The sequence below is a fragment of the Odocoileus virginianus genome, chromosome 20 (assembly GCF_023699985.2).
Source record: "Odocoileus virginianus isolate 20LAN1187 ecotype Illinois chromosome 20, Ovbor_1.2, whole genome shotgun sequence".
Taxonomy (NCBI): Eukaryota; Metazoa; Chordata; class Mammalia; order Artiodactyla; family Cervidae; genus Odocoileus; species Odocoileus virginianus.
In genome coordinates this window covers 485,318-501,836 of record NC_069693.1, presented here as the reverse complement: position 1 = coordinate 501,836, position 16,519 = coordinate 485,318, and the positions used below count along the sequence as shown (strand labels likewise).

General features: G+C 41.8%; 1 protein-coding gene and 1 non-coding gene across 2 annotated transcripts; one reads left to right on the top strand and one right to left on the bottom strand.

The window, feature by feature from the left end:
• Nucleotides 1–1,187: 1,187 nt before the first annotated feature.
• Nucleotides 1,188–12,519, bottom strand: LOC110148516 (zinc finger protein 613-like). The gene is given in 7 exon segments (XM_070451597.1): nt 1,188–1,333; nt 1,335–2,937; nt 7,698–7,790; nt 8,070–8,196; nt 9,859–10,064; nt 11,785–11,901; nt 12,036–12,519. Coding segments are annotated over 5 exon segments (1,935 nt in total). The 5' UTR covers nt 9,874–10,064; nt 11,785–11,901; nt 12,036–12,519; the 3' UTR covers nt 1,188–1,236.
• On the top strand, nt 7,224–7,296 carry TRNAW-CCA (transfer RNA tryptophan (anticodon CCA)). Its single transcript has one exon. It is a non-coding gene; the product is annotated as a tRNA-Trp (tRNA).
• Nucleotides 12,520–16,519: the final 4,000 nt, after the last annotated feature.

Sequence of the window (16,519 nt, the reverse complement as noted above, 5' to 3'; positions counted from 1 at the left end):
GAGGGTAAAATTACCATAGGCATGAAATCTAGCCTTAAAAAATTGCCAGCTCAAAGGTGGAAAGGATTTCCTCTTAAGTTCATCACTGTCATCATTTCTAGGTCCTAGGACAGGACCAAGTCAAAGGAAACAGTTGTTAAAAAGTTTTTTTCTGGATGGTGTGTGTTCAGGAAAGGAACTATCTTCTAGAGCCACAGCTTGGCTGATAGATTCTTCATGAATTTTGAGCTCTGTTCCTCCAAGTGAGATGTATAAAGTTAAGCACATCCAAACATGCTGTTACATTATCAGATTAAACATATTTTGTTTCCTTTTGAAGGACTTTGATAAGCTGAAACAACAAACTGAGTAAAGTTAGAACTGAAGAAATGCAAGAGCTAATCATATAATGATCCTGAGTGGGAAAAGAAGACTCATGTCCCTTCACAGAGGGGAGTGTATGTTAGTGTTAGCTGCTCAGTCATGTCTGACTCTTTGTGACCCCATGGTCTATCCATAGGATTCTTCAGGCAAAAATACTGGAGTGGGTTGCCATTTCCTTCTCCAGGGGATGTTCCCAACCCAGGGATCGAAGCCAGGTCTCCTGCCTTGCAGGCAGATTCTTCACCATCTGAGCTACTAGGGAAGCCCACAGAGGGGAATGTACCACATTATAACTTTCATAGATGAAGTGCAACAGAGACGCCTTCCTTTCAATTAAGGAGTCACTGACATCAAAACTAGGCATCTGATTCCAGGTGTACTGTCCTAGAGTGTACACTATGTATACAATTTGATATATCATGTTAAAATTGTGACAGAAATCTCTAAAAGATTCATTTTCACAGGGTTTATTTGTTATTTGCTTCATGCACTTTCTGATATTTTGCTGAAGACGTGCCATAGTTGGTATGTTCAGAGTTTTATTTCTACATGATTTCCTCTGACAACCGATGAGGAGGAACATACCACTGACCCATTTACTACCTTCAGAGGTCCAACAGTTTCTCTCCAGTGTGAACTCTGACACCTACTGAAGTCTTATTTCTGGGGAAGGACTTCTCCACAGTCATTACATTTCTGCTAACTATGACCTCACTGACATATGTGACCTATGAAAGCCCTGTTAGGGTCTATCTTTCCATGAGAGGCTTTCCCAGTCTCTGTGTTTATACTATTTGTCTCAGTATACACTCGCCAGCCATACAAACAGCTAGAAGGTTTTACTCAAGGGTTTTCCAGCTTGATTGAATTAGTTTATTCCTGTGTCTTTTGTGACAAAAATATGATGTAATTGACCACTGAGGGTGCTACCACATTCACTGCATTCACTAGGTTTCTCTTCTGTGCAAATTCTATTATCTGCTGAGGGTGCATATCTTCCCCCTGGCTGTCCCACAAGGGTTATGTTTTCATCTTCTAGGGACTTATCACTGTGGGATGGAGTCTGAGTTGCCACAGAAGGCATCTGCACAGTCACCGCACTAACAGGGTTTTTTCCCTGTACCATATCACTTGGATGTGATGGGCTGGGATGCTTTGAGAAAGGATTTCCCAACTTGACTGAGTCACCACGTTTCTCTCTTGCATGTAGCATCCCCTTGTGATACACAAGGCATGACAAGTGGGAGAAAGCTTTCCCGCAGTCATTGCAGCCATAGGGTCTCTCTCCTGTGTGAATTCTCCGGTGTCTGTTGAGACATGACTTATCCCTGAATGCTTTCCCACAGTCACTACACGTGTAGGGTTTCTCTCCTGTGTGAATTCTCTGGTGGTTAATGAGACCCGACTTGTGTGAACAGGATTTTCCACATTCGGTACATACAAAGGGAGTCTTTCCAGTGTGAAATCTCTGATGTGAGACGAGGCAAGTTTTCTGGCTGAAGCCTTTCCCACATTCAGTGCATACATAGGGTTTCTCTCCAGTGTGAGTTCGCTGATGTATCAGGAGATTGCCCTTCTGGATGAAGCCTTTCCCACATTCAGTGCATACATAGGGTTTCTCTCCAGTGTGAGTTCGCTGATGTACAATGAGATTGCCCTTCTGAATGAAGCCCTTTCCACAATCACTACATATATATGATTTCTCCCCTGTGTGAGTTTTCTGGTGTGCATTGAGCTGCGATTTCCAGCGGAAGGCTTTGTCACATTCCGTGCATTCATAAGGTTTTTCTCCCGTGTGAGTTCTCTGGTGTTCCATGAGCCTGGACTTCCTGGAGAATGCTTTGTCACACAGGCTGCACCCATGAGGTTTCTCTCCTGTATGAACTCTCTGATGATTAATGAGCCGAGACTTCTTGACAAAGCCTTTTCCACAATCGTCGCATACGTAGGGCTTCTCACCTGTATGAGTTTTTTGATGGATAAGCAGCCGTGACTTCTTAGGGAAGACTTTGTTGCACTCAATGCATGCATGCCGTTTCTCTCCTATGTGGGTTTTCTGGTGTTCAGTGAGTCTAGACTTTCTAGAGAAAGCTTTCCCACATACACTGCATCCGTGGGGTTTTTCTCCTGTGTGAACTCTCTGATGATCGATGAGGCGGGACTTCTTGATGAAGGCTTTCCCACATTCAGTGCAAACATGATGTTTATTTATCTGTTGAGTTCCTAGACACGTAATGATCTGAGAATTTGTGTTCATAGGAATTCCACATTCAGGAAGCTTACTTTCATTGTGAAACTCCTCATGCTTTGCATGGAGGAAGAATTTCCCATCTACATTAGCCTTAATGGGGTTCTTTACTTCATAGTTTCTGTTCTGGCTGATTGAACTTAAGTTTGATTTCAGTGTTTTCCCATGTAAGTAAAGTATATCATGATGTTGCCTTAAAGGACAATGACTTTTGCTCTGATAAACAACATTTCCAAGTGCATTATGTTCATGACATCGTTCCATTCTTTTTGGACAACTTTGATTTTGCAAGTCCTCCTGTAGAAGACAGTCATCTTTCCTCATTTCTAGGAAAGAAGAGAAGAATGAACCTTCCCATGAACTTGGTACAGAGTGAAACTGTTTAACAAATGCCTTTGGGTAAGTGGGCTCTTTACAGACAACACTATGACCTCAGTTTAAAGAAACTCCAAGTAGAAAAAGAGAACCCTCCTACACTGTTGGTGGGAATGTAAATTAAATTGGTGTAGCCACTCTGGAAAACAGTATGGACGTTTTAAAAAACTAAAAATAGAGCTGCCATACAATCTAGCAATCCCTCTCTTGGGCATATATCTGAAAAAACTATAATTTGAAAAGATACATGCACCTCTATGTTCACAGCAGCAGAATTCACAATAGCCAAAACATGGAATAACCTAAATGTCCATCAGCATATGAATGGATAAAGAAGATGTAGTACATAAAGGAATACTACCGAGACATAAAAAAAGAATGAAATAATGCTATTTGTAGCAACATGGATGGACCTAGAAATTACCAAACTAAGTGAAGTAAGTCAGAAAGAGAAAGATATATCACTTATATGTGGAATCTAAAATATGACACAAATGAATTTGTCTATGAAACAGAAAGACTTACAGACATAGAGAACAGACTTGTAGTTGCCAAAAGGGAAGCAGGGGATGGGGAGGGATGGACTGGGAGTTTGGGATGAGCAAATGAAAACTATTATAAACAGGATGGATAAACAACAATGTCCTCCTATATAACAGAGGGAAGTATATTCAATATACTGTGAGAAATTATAACGGAAAAGAATATGAAAAAGAAACACTTTATAGCAGAAATTAACAAAAAACTGTAAGTCAACTATACCTTAACTTAAAAAAAAAGAAACTTCAATAAATATGTTTGTTATTACCTGGACAAGGGTACAACACAGTAATATAAATAAAGGGTAAAATAGGGCATAAATGAAGTTAGAGCATTCAAAATGAGCAAATAGAGATTTGGCTGCTTTGTAATTGTGAACTTACAAAGTATGCTGAGATAGTAAAATAAAATCAAGTTCTTATGAGGCTCAGACAGTAAAGAGTCTGCCTGAAACATGAGAGACCCCGGTTCAATCCCTGGGTCAGGAAGATCTCCTAGACGAAGGAGTGGCAACCCACTCCAGGATTCGTGCCTGGAGAATTCCATGGATGGAGGAGCCTGGAGGGCTGCAGTCCATGGGGTCACAAAGAGTCAGACATAACTGAGTGACTAACACCTTCACTTTTATTATGAACAAAGATAGAGGGCTATTTGTTTCCAAATGATGTGGCACATTCATACATCATAAAACTTTTTAAAATTATGGTTATGTATCAAGCATTATGCCAGTGATGAGGAAATAGAAACAAAGTCCTTATTGTTACTGAGCATAAATTCCAGTTAGGGTAAAACTGAATATTAAAGCAACAATTAAGAAGGCAGGAGCAAATTGTGAAAAGTGGTTTGAGGAAGCAATAGAGAACCAGGTGGAAAGAATTAGGATATAATCTAGAGAGAGAGGAAAAAAATCTAGAGAGAGAAAAAACAAGGTTCATTCATGGTTGTTATGATAAATGTAAAGAATCAAGTGTTACTCCTGATTACCTGACCTAGACCACTGGATAAATGCAGTGGTTTTTAATGAGATGGGGACTATCATTGAGGTTCACAATGTTGCTAAATCAAGTGTGCGTTTCAAAGCATTTCAACCTTCAGGTAGGTTCTGGATATTCAAAGCAGACATGAAGAATTCAACTGAACATACAGATCCTGATAAAGGTCCTCATTGAAGACAACACTGTGGGAATCATTTGTATATTAATATTATATAAGGATAGGGGGTAGGATGAGATATTTGGAAAAAAGTGTAGACTGAAAGTAGATAAAGGCATGGGTTGAAGTTTATAGTTTTTGTAACATTAAGACTTTTGGTTTTTTAAAAAATATACATATATTTATTTATTTGGCTGCGCGGTGTCTTAGTTGCAGCATACAGGATTTTTTTTTTATTAAGTTGCAGCATGTGGGATCTAGTTCCCCGACCAGGGATCAGACCCAGGCCTCCTGCATTGAGAGCTCAGAGACCCAGCCACTGGACCAACAGGAAAGTCTCACGACTTTGAGTTTTAAAAAGCCCAGTGAGGAGCAGTCAACATTGACTATACCAATACTGATAAAGGAAATAAGCAGTCCTGTACTTAGGAAACTACAAGGGTTTTAGGAACTCTAAATCAGGGTCAAAGACCAAGATATATATGTATCTTATATCATAATTTCATACTAGGGAACTGGCACCTTTTTCTTTTACCCTTTGTACACATACACATGTAATATCCAAATTTACATTTCAAATTTATAATTTCATTTACAATTTCAAATTCCAAAATTACATTTTAACATCCAAATTGTTACATTTCATTGTAACAATCCCTAAGCCCAAGTCTTGCTACTAACAGCATTTTCTTTCAACAGCCTACATATTCACCCTGGTTTCCATCAGAAGGAATCCTAAAGGATCACACTACTGATCTCAGGACTCTTGACAGTTCACCTGCCATTTGTCTCAGAACTACTGGATGTACTTAACTACAGCTCACACTACTGCCACCCAATTAAAAAGTAAGACCATGTATCCAAGGATAATATAAACCAAGCTCACAATGCCACCACTATACCTCAATTACAGCTGACCCTTGAACGACATGGGGTTAGGGGTTCAGACCCTCCTCAAAGTCAAGATCCAGTTGACTTTATAAAGATCAACTTTGTAGACATCCCTCTGTAGTCAAGGATTTAAGCAACTTCAGATAGTGTAGCACTCCATTATGTATTTATGGAAAAAAATTCCACATATAAGTGGACCCATTCAAACCTGTGTTATTCAGGGTCAACTCGACTAACAAAGACCAGAACAGTTAGTCTGGAAATAAAAGTTACATGACCAACATTTACTTTACTTATCCATGTACACATTCTACTTGTTCCTGTACAACCACCTCCTAAAACCGGCCTTCAAGGAGCTTCAGGCTAATCTTTTGACAGTTCCCTCAAGACCTAGCATGTTTCCAACTTCACACCTTCATTCTTTGCTCTCCATCATCTTTACTCAAATCCCAGTTATGCCTTCTATATATCAGGCCATTGCTTTCTCATTCTATGTCTTGTAAGCTCTATTTCCCCTATATTTTGGGGTAGGGGATGCTAGGTAGGGCTGGTCACCAGAAAGACCAAACCTTGATCAGATGCTTGGAATTTTCAATCTCACCCCCACCTCCATTCTCCAGAGAGACGAGAAGGGCTGGAGACAAAGTCAGTGATCAATCATGCCTAGGGGGATGATGTCTCCATAAAAATAACAGAATTACAGGATTTAGAGGGCTTCTGGGTGGCTGAACACATGGTGATAATGGGAGAGCATTATGCCCAGACACGTGGAAGTCCCCGCCCCTTCCCCACACCCTGCCCTGGGCACCTCCTTCATCTGGCTGTTCCTGACTTAGATCCTTTCATACCAAACTGGTGATCTAGTAAGTGCAATGGTTCTCTGAGTTTTGTGAGCTGCTCTAACAAATGAATTGAACCTGAGCAGGGAGGGAGTCTTGGGAAGACCCGGTCTAGAGCAAGTGAGTCAGAAGCACAGGGCACAACCTTGACTTGTGTTTGGAAGTGGAGTTGAAGGGGGGTGTCTGGTGTGATGGAGCCCTTAATCTGTGGGATCCAATGCTTTCTCCAGGCAGACAGTGTCAGAACTGAGTTAAATTGTAGGACATTCTGCTGGTGTCAGGCTTCCGGGAGGCGCTAGTGGTAAAGAATCCACTTACAAATGCAGGAGATGCAAGAGATGCAGGGTAGATGGCTGGGTCGGGAAGATCCCTTGGAGTGGGAAATGGTAACCCACTCCAGTATTCTTGCCTGGGAAATCCTATGGACAGAGGAGCCTGCTGGGCTACAGTACATGGGGTCGCAGAGTCGGACACGACTGAGCACACAAACATACAGCTGGTGTCACAGAGAACTGCTTATTATGGGGAAAAACCCAACACACATCTGGTGTCAGAAGTGATGTGAGTGTAGCAGTGGTGTGAGAACAGAGGAGAAACACAGCAAGACCGAGGTGTTCCCAACACAGATCTATAAAGAAAAAATGGAAGGTTCCAGAGACTGCCTTAAGGGTTTATCTTTCCCCCCTCCACAATTTATATGTTGAAACCTTATCTGCCAATCAAAGATGATGTAAATGTTAGGACTGGAAATAAATATTATCCAAAGGGGCAAGAAGGCACAGTTGTCAGAAGACAGTGCTAAAAATCTTGGGACTTCCTTGGTGGTCCAGTGGTTAAGACTCCATGCTTCCAGTGCAGGGGCCCCAGGTTCGATCCCTGATCAGGGAACTAAAAAATTTCCCTTAAACAAGTTCTGTCTAAAAAACTGTGTGGCCAAAATTTTTTAAAAAGAATTAAACATCTCTCATCAGAGAGAGGCATGGAAGGTGTAATTTCATAGCAAGGAAATCAGAAGGAACAGTCAGGGATATAGTGCTGGGGCAGGACAGGAAGATTTGAGAATTCTAAAATGAAACTTAAGAGAAAAAAAAATCAAGACCAAGATGAAATAAACAGGGATGAAATCTAAGAAGAGAGACACTCTTCGACACACCTAAAAGAAAAAGAGCTCTCTATGAGAGCGTCATGGAATCCTGGCTTCCATGTTGTCAGACGCTCATGGCTGTGACATCTCTGAATGATGAGAATGTAAGTCCTGCGGCCAACCCAGTGCTGGGGCTCTCACTCACCTGGACAGAGTCGACTGTGGACTTCGTCTTCCACAGGCCATGGTTCTCCTCGCTCCAATCTGGACAGAGCAGCCGGCTTGCTGGCTTGATACCCTGTTCACGGGAAATGAGAGACAGACAGGCTCTTGACATGGGTTGTGGTCTGCCAGTGTGGAGTTCTATTTTAGGAAGTACACAGTGAGCAGCTCAGCCAAGAGAAGGCTCATCTCTCAGGGGAGGGCACATCATACTCTCTAGGCTGGGGCCAGAGAGGAAACTGAGACTCAGATACCACTTCAGGGCACCATGGACACTGCAGAGCTTTCAGAAGCTGAAATAAGAAAGGCCCACTGACTGGGGACTGTCTGAGGGACCCGGAGGAGCCGTCCTCACCCACGGACACCAGGTTGCCGTAGTTCTCCAGCATCACGTCCCGGTACAGGGCCTTCTGAGCAGGGGCCAGGAGCTGCCACTCTTCCCACGTGAAGTCCACGGCCACGTCCTCCAGCGTCAGCGATCCCTGTAACAACACAGCCCTGCTAGAGTGTTTCTCTGGCTACCGTAACGGAAGGCATGTGAAGGAAGTTGTTCAGCCCTCTTTCTTTTTACCATTTAGGCTACATCTATATACGGAGGTGTTTTGATTTTTTTTTTAAAACTACATTTTCATAGAAGCAAAATCTAACCATGTTCAGACCTGTCTCCCCAAATATTCTGTAACTGTACAGTCAACCATCATTCAACAAATCAGAAGTTTCTATAAAAAGTCATCATTAAATCCGTTTGCTAAACAAGAAACATTTGCAATATAGAGTTGAACCATTTGCTACATGTGTAACTTTTTTTTTGAAGCAAGTACATATGTGCCAGGCACTAAGTATATTCTAGTGACACCAGGATGAACAGAACACATTCCTACATTCACCATGAATCTTTGTAACCATTACCAGAATCAACTGTGAAGAAACGCCACACACTGTAATTACAAGATACTACATGCTAAATATGTATGTTAGAAGGAATAAAGACATCTTTCTAAAACATGTCCGAACAGTGAGAGACTACGAAAGCACATTATGCAAACTAAGAAAATAAACAGCATCCTTCAAAAAACACACAAATACTTATGTACCTATGTACATTATATTTACATTACCACTCAGATTCACAGCATATCAGATACATTGAAGAGACAATAAAATGAATGGTAAGATTTGAAGAAATTACTCAAAATGCAGCACAAATATATAATGATGGACTATATATATAAACCAGAACAATAAATAGAGAGGATTGAGAGAGATCTCACATTCCCCAACTCAGATTATGAAACTGCAAATACAGTCATAGAAGGACACTATCCAAAGGCCTAAGGGCTGAGCGAGATCCACCCACAAACGTCTGCACACACACAGAGGTAGACAAACTCAGTGACAGGAAGTACATATTCCTGTTTGTTAAGTGATACCAGGGAATTAGGAAAGAAGGCTGTGAAGAGGATTCCTATTTTTTTGCTAGATGTGCTTCGTAATCACTGGAGGGTTTTTTTTTAGTATTATTTATTAGGCTACACCGGGTCTTCAATGCTGCAGGATCCTTTACTTGTGGCTTGTGAACTCCTGGGCGTCCCTGCTGGCTCAGCGGTAAAGAATCCGCCTGCCAATGCGGGGGACGTTGGTTTGATCCCTGGTCTGGGAAGATCCCCCATGCCTCGGAGCAACTAAGCCTGTGTGCACGACCATTGAACCTGTACTTGAGAGTCTGTGCTCTGCGACAACAGAAGCCGCTGCAATGAGAAGTTCTCGGGTTGCAATTAAGACAGCAGCCCTTGTTCGCCGCAACTACAGAAAAGCCTGCACCACAATGAAGACCCAGCGCAGCCAGAAATAAATAAAATTATAAAGAAAAAAAAGAAATGTTAAACATAAGTTGACAACAAATGTAACCCATAGGATACTCCAATCACACACGTTGTTCCAACATTAGTCCTTCAGTGTAGATCCCGCTAACAATATATTCCTGATGCTACTTTCCCTTGATGCTGAATTTAAATCTAAATTTATTTCTGCACAATTCCTACTTTTCCAATTTGTTCTTTTCTATTGAATTCAATTGTGTTTTACAATCCCCCCCAAAACTAATTACAGAATGATGGAAGGAATAAGACAAGCCAAAAAGTTACCTGGTCCTTAATCATTTTCTTCTGATATTGAGAACTAGCCAAAGACTAGGATGTGTCCTGAGTCTCTTCTTGGACTGTCCTCAATTTTGGGTTAGAAATCTTAGTCCCAAGGCAGTGACATCCCTGCAAGTGATGACGTCCAGGAAGGGAAACCCCCTCAAGTCACTTGATGTATCTTGTATCTTGATGAATCAGGGAGCCAGGACCTGTGGGGTGAAAAGTAAATTCACTTTTGAGTGTCCATTTCCTCAGGGCCCAGATGTTTGCCATTGACACTGTCACTGACCTAATTTCAAGGTCACTTGTCCCTTTATTTGGGGACCCGGAGGCTATTACATGCTGGAGCAATAAAATAGAAGACTGTACATGTGTGGAGAGTATTTCTTCCTTCTGTGAGGTGGAAGTGGGGTGACTGTGAAACAGGAGATGGGAAAGGAGAACCAGCACAACACAAAGCTCCCGCAGCAGGGGAGTTAGCACAGGCCAGTTTCCAGAAAGAGAACATATAAACCTGACGACCTGGACAGCTTGGCCCCGGAAACTATGTGTGCTCGTGGACCTGCTGAACTACTCCATAGTGTGAAAGAAACAAACAAAGGAAAACCAAGGGGGAAAAACTGAAGTGTGTAGATCAAGATTATTATTTGTGGATATATCCATTTAGTGGGCTTCTCAGGTGGCTCAGCAGTAAAGAATTCATCTGCCAAGCAGGAGACACAGAAGACAAGGGTTCAATCCCTGGGTTGGGAAGATCCCCTGCAGAAAGAAATAGCAACCCACTCCAGTATTCCTGCCTGGAGAATCCCATGGACAGAGGAGCCTGGTGGGATACAGTCCATGGAACAGCAAAAGAGTCAAACATGACTTGGCAACAAAACAACAATAACCCATTTAGTAAAAGTATAAAAACAACGTCAAGAAATGTGATTACAATAAAAATCACTAAATTGTACACTTAAAGCAGATAAACTGTATGATGTTTGAATAAAAAAGTTATTAGGAAAAAACTATGAGTAGAGCTCTAATTATTTGCTTACTAAAATATATAGAGGGAAATGCATAAGTCTTTGCAACTCACAATGAAATATACCCCCCAAAAAGTAAAAAGGTGGGTTGATGATGAATAGAAGAGTGATATATGGATACACATACAATAAAGGAAACACAAAAAAATCATGCTGATAAAATCTAGGTGACAGGCACACAGGAATTCAAATGTATAATTCTGTAATCCTTGATATACATTTGAACATTTTCATAATAAAATCATGGGGGATGGGGAAGCCTGTAACAATGAGGTAGGGTGAGCAAAAAACAAATCTTTTCAATATAATTGCTCTTCTATGCAATAGAAAGTTAAAAGTCAGTAAAAAGATCCAAAGTAAAAAGACACCATTCACAATGGCAAAAAAGTTAAAAATCAAGATGGAGATGAAGGACAGGGAACCACACTCTTTGTGTAAATGCAGAATCATAACCTGTTCTCAAAAGTGCTGACTATTTAAGCATTTAAATTCTATCTAAATGAATATACATATTGAGTGACGCCAGTCATTAATGGCATAGGTTTGTCTCTTGGTATGTTGTTAGGAATTTTTAAAAAAGAATTTTCACAGAAAAAAAAATTGTATGATACATTCACTATGAATATTTATGATAGGAAATTAAATAATGAGGCTAATTATACCAATATTTCCACAGTTTACTGGAACTGTGAAAACCAAGCATAGAAAAATGAAGACTAAAAAGTAAACTTATGAAAACTTTAAAAAAGTATGACCATTGGAGAACAGAAATGGGGTAACAGAGATGCTATTGTACTCCTGTTAGAACAACTCTGAAAGGAAATATTAACAAGTGTGTGTATGCACACACACAGTAAACAAGCAGGAAAGGCAAAATCCTCATTTTTAGTAGAAACCTTACCACTTTAGATGTGCTTAGTCCTCGGTCTCCAACAACGCTCTCATTTCTACCGGTCCGAGAGGAAAAGATACAAGAAGTCAAAGGCGATTTTACAAACGAAGCCCTGGACTTGAGAAACTGAAGGAGAAAGTAACGTTTGAAACACCCACCCACCCACCAGCCTCAGCTTTCACAAACCTCTCAAAGACTGACACACCTGGACACCACCGCCCCGCCCCCCCCGCCCGCAAACATTGGATTCACCCCCAAACCTGCAGTAGACACCCAGGTTCGCTGACCAGGAGTCCCCCGATCCTGTCATTAAACCGCCTACTAAATCCCGAATCCAAACCAGACATCACTTTAATCGACAAATATCATTCCCTAACGCAGTCCTCAATCACCAAGCACGGCAGAGACACACAAAACCCTGATTACGGATTTTCAATCCTTGATCTCGACTGGACTAAACACCAGAATCCTTCAGAACTGACTCCAACGTCACCCCAAACCGTAAAGAGCCGTCACCAACTCCCGCTGGCTTCCTCTCCCTCTACGGACAGCATGGCTCCACCCCACCCGGACGCGAGCGACACCTCAGTCCTCTCATCCTATTCCACGCAGAGATCCACACGCTATCCTGATTTTCTCCTGATCCCACCGCGACCTCCCCGAACCCTCACTTCCGAGAATTCTTTTTACTACTGCGCCCTAGCTGGACTACGGCGGCCGGCTAGGGCCTCCGGCATTTTTTTTTCCCCCCCGGCTTTTCCAGGGAGCTAATGTCGGCGCCCTGCTCGCCACGGAAGCCGAGGCTGCCATCTTTTAGGAATTGCCGTACAGAAAGCCAGGCACAGGCACAGAAGTGACAAAAGCCAAACCAGCCACACTTCTCGGCTCCTCTTTGCTCATTCGAGTCCGACTGTAGCCCGACAGGCTCCTGTGTCCATGGGATTTGTTTTTTTTTTTCAGGCAAGAGTACTGGAATGGGTTGCCACTTCGTTCTCCAGGAGAATCTTCCCAACCCAGGGATGGGACTCGCGTCTCCTGGACTACAGGAGGATTCTTCGCCCACTGAGCCAGCAGTGATTTGCACCTTAAACGCTCCTCCGCAAACTACACTGATTACCACCCAGAAAGGGGGAGAGTAGTCGCGAGCCAACGGGAAGAGGAAATCCAACGCCCGGGGACGCTTTTTGCCCCTGATACCCGACTAAGCTTGAGCCAGTATCAAGGGCCGGGCTTTCTGAAAACGAGAGTCCAGAAGTTTTGTAAGGAATAAATAAGATAACTCCGAGCAGAATAAAAAGTCGTAAAAGAAAGGAAAAGTAATCATAGTATACTAGTGGTTGAACTGCAGTAGTATACAGTATAGTAGTATATAGTATTATATAGTCATATATAAATACTACTTGTAGTTCCCAGGTGGCTCAGTGAGTTGAAATTAAAACCACGGGGTAGCGGCCCGCGCGCGCCGCCCGCCGGGGGCTCGCGCTCCCGCGCCGCGGAGGAGAGGTGAGCCCCGCGTCCACCCTGCCACCGCGTACCCTCCGCGTCTCGGCCGGGATTCCTGCCTCTCGAGCCGCGTCCACGTCCGCCCGTGGACGGGATGGACGCGGTGGTGCCCTGCGCCCCTCCGGGCTCTCGGTTATGAGTATGTTGCTTCCATAATACGTTTGGATGTTTTCAGCTAAGTTCACGTCTGAACTATGGGGTTCCTCCAAGTGTTGACTGAAATTTGTCCTTGAGCATTCCCTGGCTCATCTGTGTGTGAAAGGGTGTTCCCTACTTTTGAAAAGATGAAGAAAGCATGTCCTTTCCAACAATAATAGTTTATGGTTGATTAATTGAGAAGGTTATACTAAATGTTCTCTGGTGGAAATGGTTCAGAATCTACAGGCCATAATGGAGCCACTGTACTGGGTTTTGGAAGGAGGAGATTCTGAAGATAAGGAGATTCAGCAATCAGTCTTTGAAATTTCCTGTGGTCTGTTCAATCTAGATGCAAAGGACATGGAAAAATCAAGTGCTCAAGTGGTTTAAATATGTTTTGGATATTCTTACTTATAGATTACAGGATTTTTCCAGTTAAAATCCACAGTTGTCATGCAGAAGGAGGTTATGCCCTTCTTGATCACCAATTTTATTTGAAATGCTTAGTGTTATAGTGTGTTACTGAATGCTGTTTTAATCAAAGTATAGAAAAAATAAAATCAATTTTATATGTTGATTTTTTTCTAAAAAAATTAAAACTACGGCCTCAATGCCAGAGACACAGGAGACGCGAGTTCGATCCCTGGATTGGGTATATCCCCTGTAGAAGGGCATGGCAACCCGTTCCAGTATTCTGGCCTGGAGAATCCCAGGACAGAGGAGCTTGGTGGGCTACAGTCCACAGTATCACAAAGAGCTGGACACGACTGAAGTGACTGAGGGCATGTGCGCGCACACAACATAATGTAAACACCAAATCTGATCCAATCATAATTAAGAACTTTTTGGCCAACCCATAATATAACTCTATTGGAAGAATGAGGGAAAGGAAATGCTTGTGTGAAGACAGCTGTTTGTGTTTGTATGAGAGGTGTTTTGAAGCCTCCTACAAATAGAAGAGAGACAATACCCTGAAATTAAAGCTCCATTATGGCTCAGTTGGTAAAGAATCTGCCTGCAATGCAGGAGACCGGGGTTCCATCCCTGGGTCGGGAAGATCCCCTGGAGAAGAAAATGGCAACCCATTCCAGAATTCTTGCCTGGAAAATTCCATGGAGAGAGGAGCCAGGCAGGCTACAGTCCATGGGGTCACAAAGAGTCAGACACAACTATGCGACTTTCACTTTTTTAAAAAAAATCATCATGTGAAAATTAACAAATAGAACCTCATTTGAAAAATGGACTTGGGAGGCCGGACTCCACCAAATATTTGGTATCTGAAGTATTCTAGGGTAGAAAAAACAGTTTTCCTTTAGTCAGTATTCCTTTTGCACAGCTACTTTGGAAACAGTCTCACAGTTCCCCAAACAGTAAACAAATTTACCATATGACCCAACAATTTCACTCCAAGGTTTATATCCAAGAGAAATGAAGGCAGATGTCCAGACAAAAACTTGTACATAAATGTTTACAGCAGTATTATTTGTAACAGCCAAAAGTGGAAACAACTCAAATATCAATCAACTGAAAAAATAAAAATGTGCTATATCCATATAACAGAATATTGTGTTTGCATATGCTCAGTAGTGTCTGAGTCTTGGCAACCTCCTAGACTGTGTTATTCAGGTATAAAAAGGAATAAGTACAGAAACATGCTACAACATGGATGTACCTTGAAAGTTTATGCTAAGTGAAGGAAGCCAGTTACAAAGACTATATATTATATGATCAAATTTATGTCCAGAGTAGGTAAATCTAGAGACAGAAAGTATATTAGTGGTTGCTTAGAGATGGGGAGCATGGCATCCAGTACCATCACTTCATGGCATATAGATGGGGAAACAATGGAAACAGTTGACAGACTCTATATTGGGGGGCTTCAAAATCACTGCAGATGGTGACTGCAGCCATGAAATTAAAAGACGCTTACTCCTTGGAAGAAAAGCTATGACCAACCTAGACAGCATATTAAAAGGCAAAGACATTACTTTACCAACAAAGGTCCATCTAATCAAAGGTATGGTTTTTCCATTAGTCATGTATGGACGTGAGAGTTGGACAAAGAAAGCTGAGCACCAAAGAACTGATGTTTTTGAACTGTGGTCTTGGAGAAGACTCTTGAGAGTTCTTTGGACAACAAGGAGATTCAACCAGTCAATCCTAAAGGAAATCAGTCCTGGATATTCATTGGAAGGACTGATGCTGAAGCTGAAACTCCAATACCCTAGCCAACTGATGCGAAGAACTAACTCACTGGAAAAGACCCTGGTGCTAGGAAAGATTGAGGGCAGGAGGAGAAGGGGACAACAGAGGATGAGATGGTTGGATGGCATCACCGACGCGATGGACATGAGTTTGGGTAGGCTGTGGGAGCTGGACATGGACCAACTTTGCAGCCCATGGGGTTGCAAAGAGTCAGACTTGACTAGGCGACTGAAGTGAATTGAACTAAAAGATGGGGAGAATGGAGGCTGAATTGATAGTTATAAATATCCACAATATGATCAATAAAAAGCTAATCAACCTAAAACAAAAAAGCAATAATGGCGTAAGAAAATAAATAATTTATAAAATAAGAAATAAAACAATTCCCTTGTAGTCCAGTGGTCCACTGAAGGGGGCCGGGGTTAAATCCCAGGTTGGGGACCAAGGTTCCCCAAACCTCCACCACTTGAAGAAAACAACAAAAGACTTATTAAATGTTATCAAGTAAAATAAATAAGCAAAATTAAAATAATATTTTTTCACTCTTTAGAACAGGCAAAAACTAAAAGATGGATGAGATATTTAGAAAACAGGCACTCTGATAGAATTAGACCTTTTTTTTCCCCATATCTAAAATGAGGATAATATTTCTGTCCACCATTGACAGCTTTCATAATATTAAGTTAAATAAGAAAATTACTATGTTTGAAATACTCCCCCAGTCAAAAAGTGTGCATACACTTAATAAAAATTAGCTCTTACTTTTCAGCTGGAGTTCTTAGGGGAGGACAGATTAGTAAGGGGACTCAACTAATAGAACAGTTTTGGACAACAACCTGGAATAATCAATCCAATTCAAAGCTTTCATTCTCTCTGACTCAACAACTCCAATTCTAAA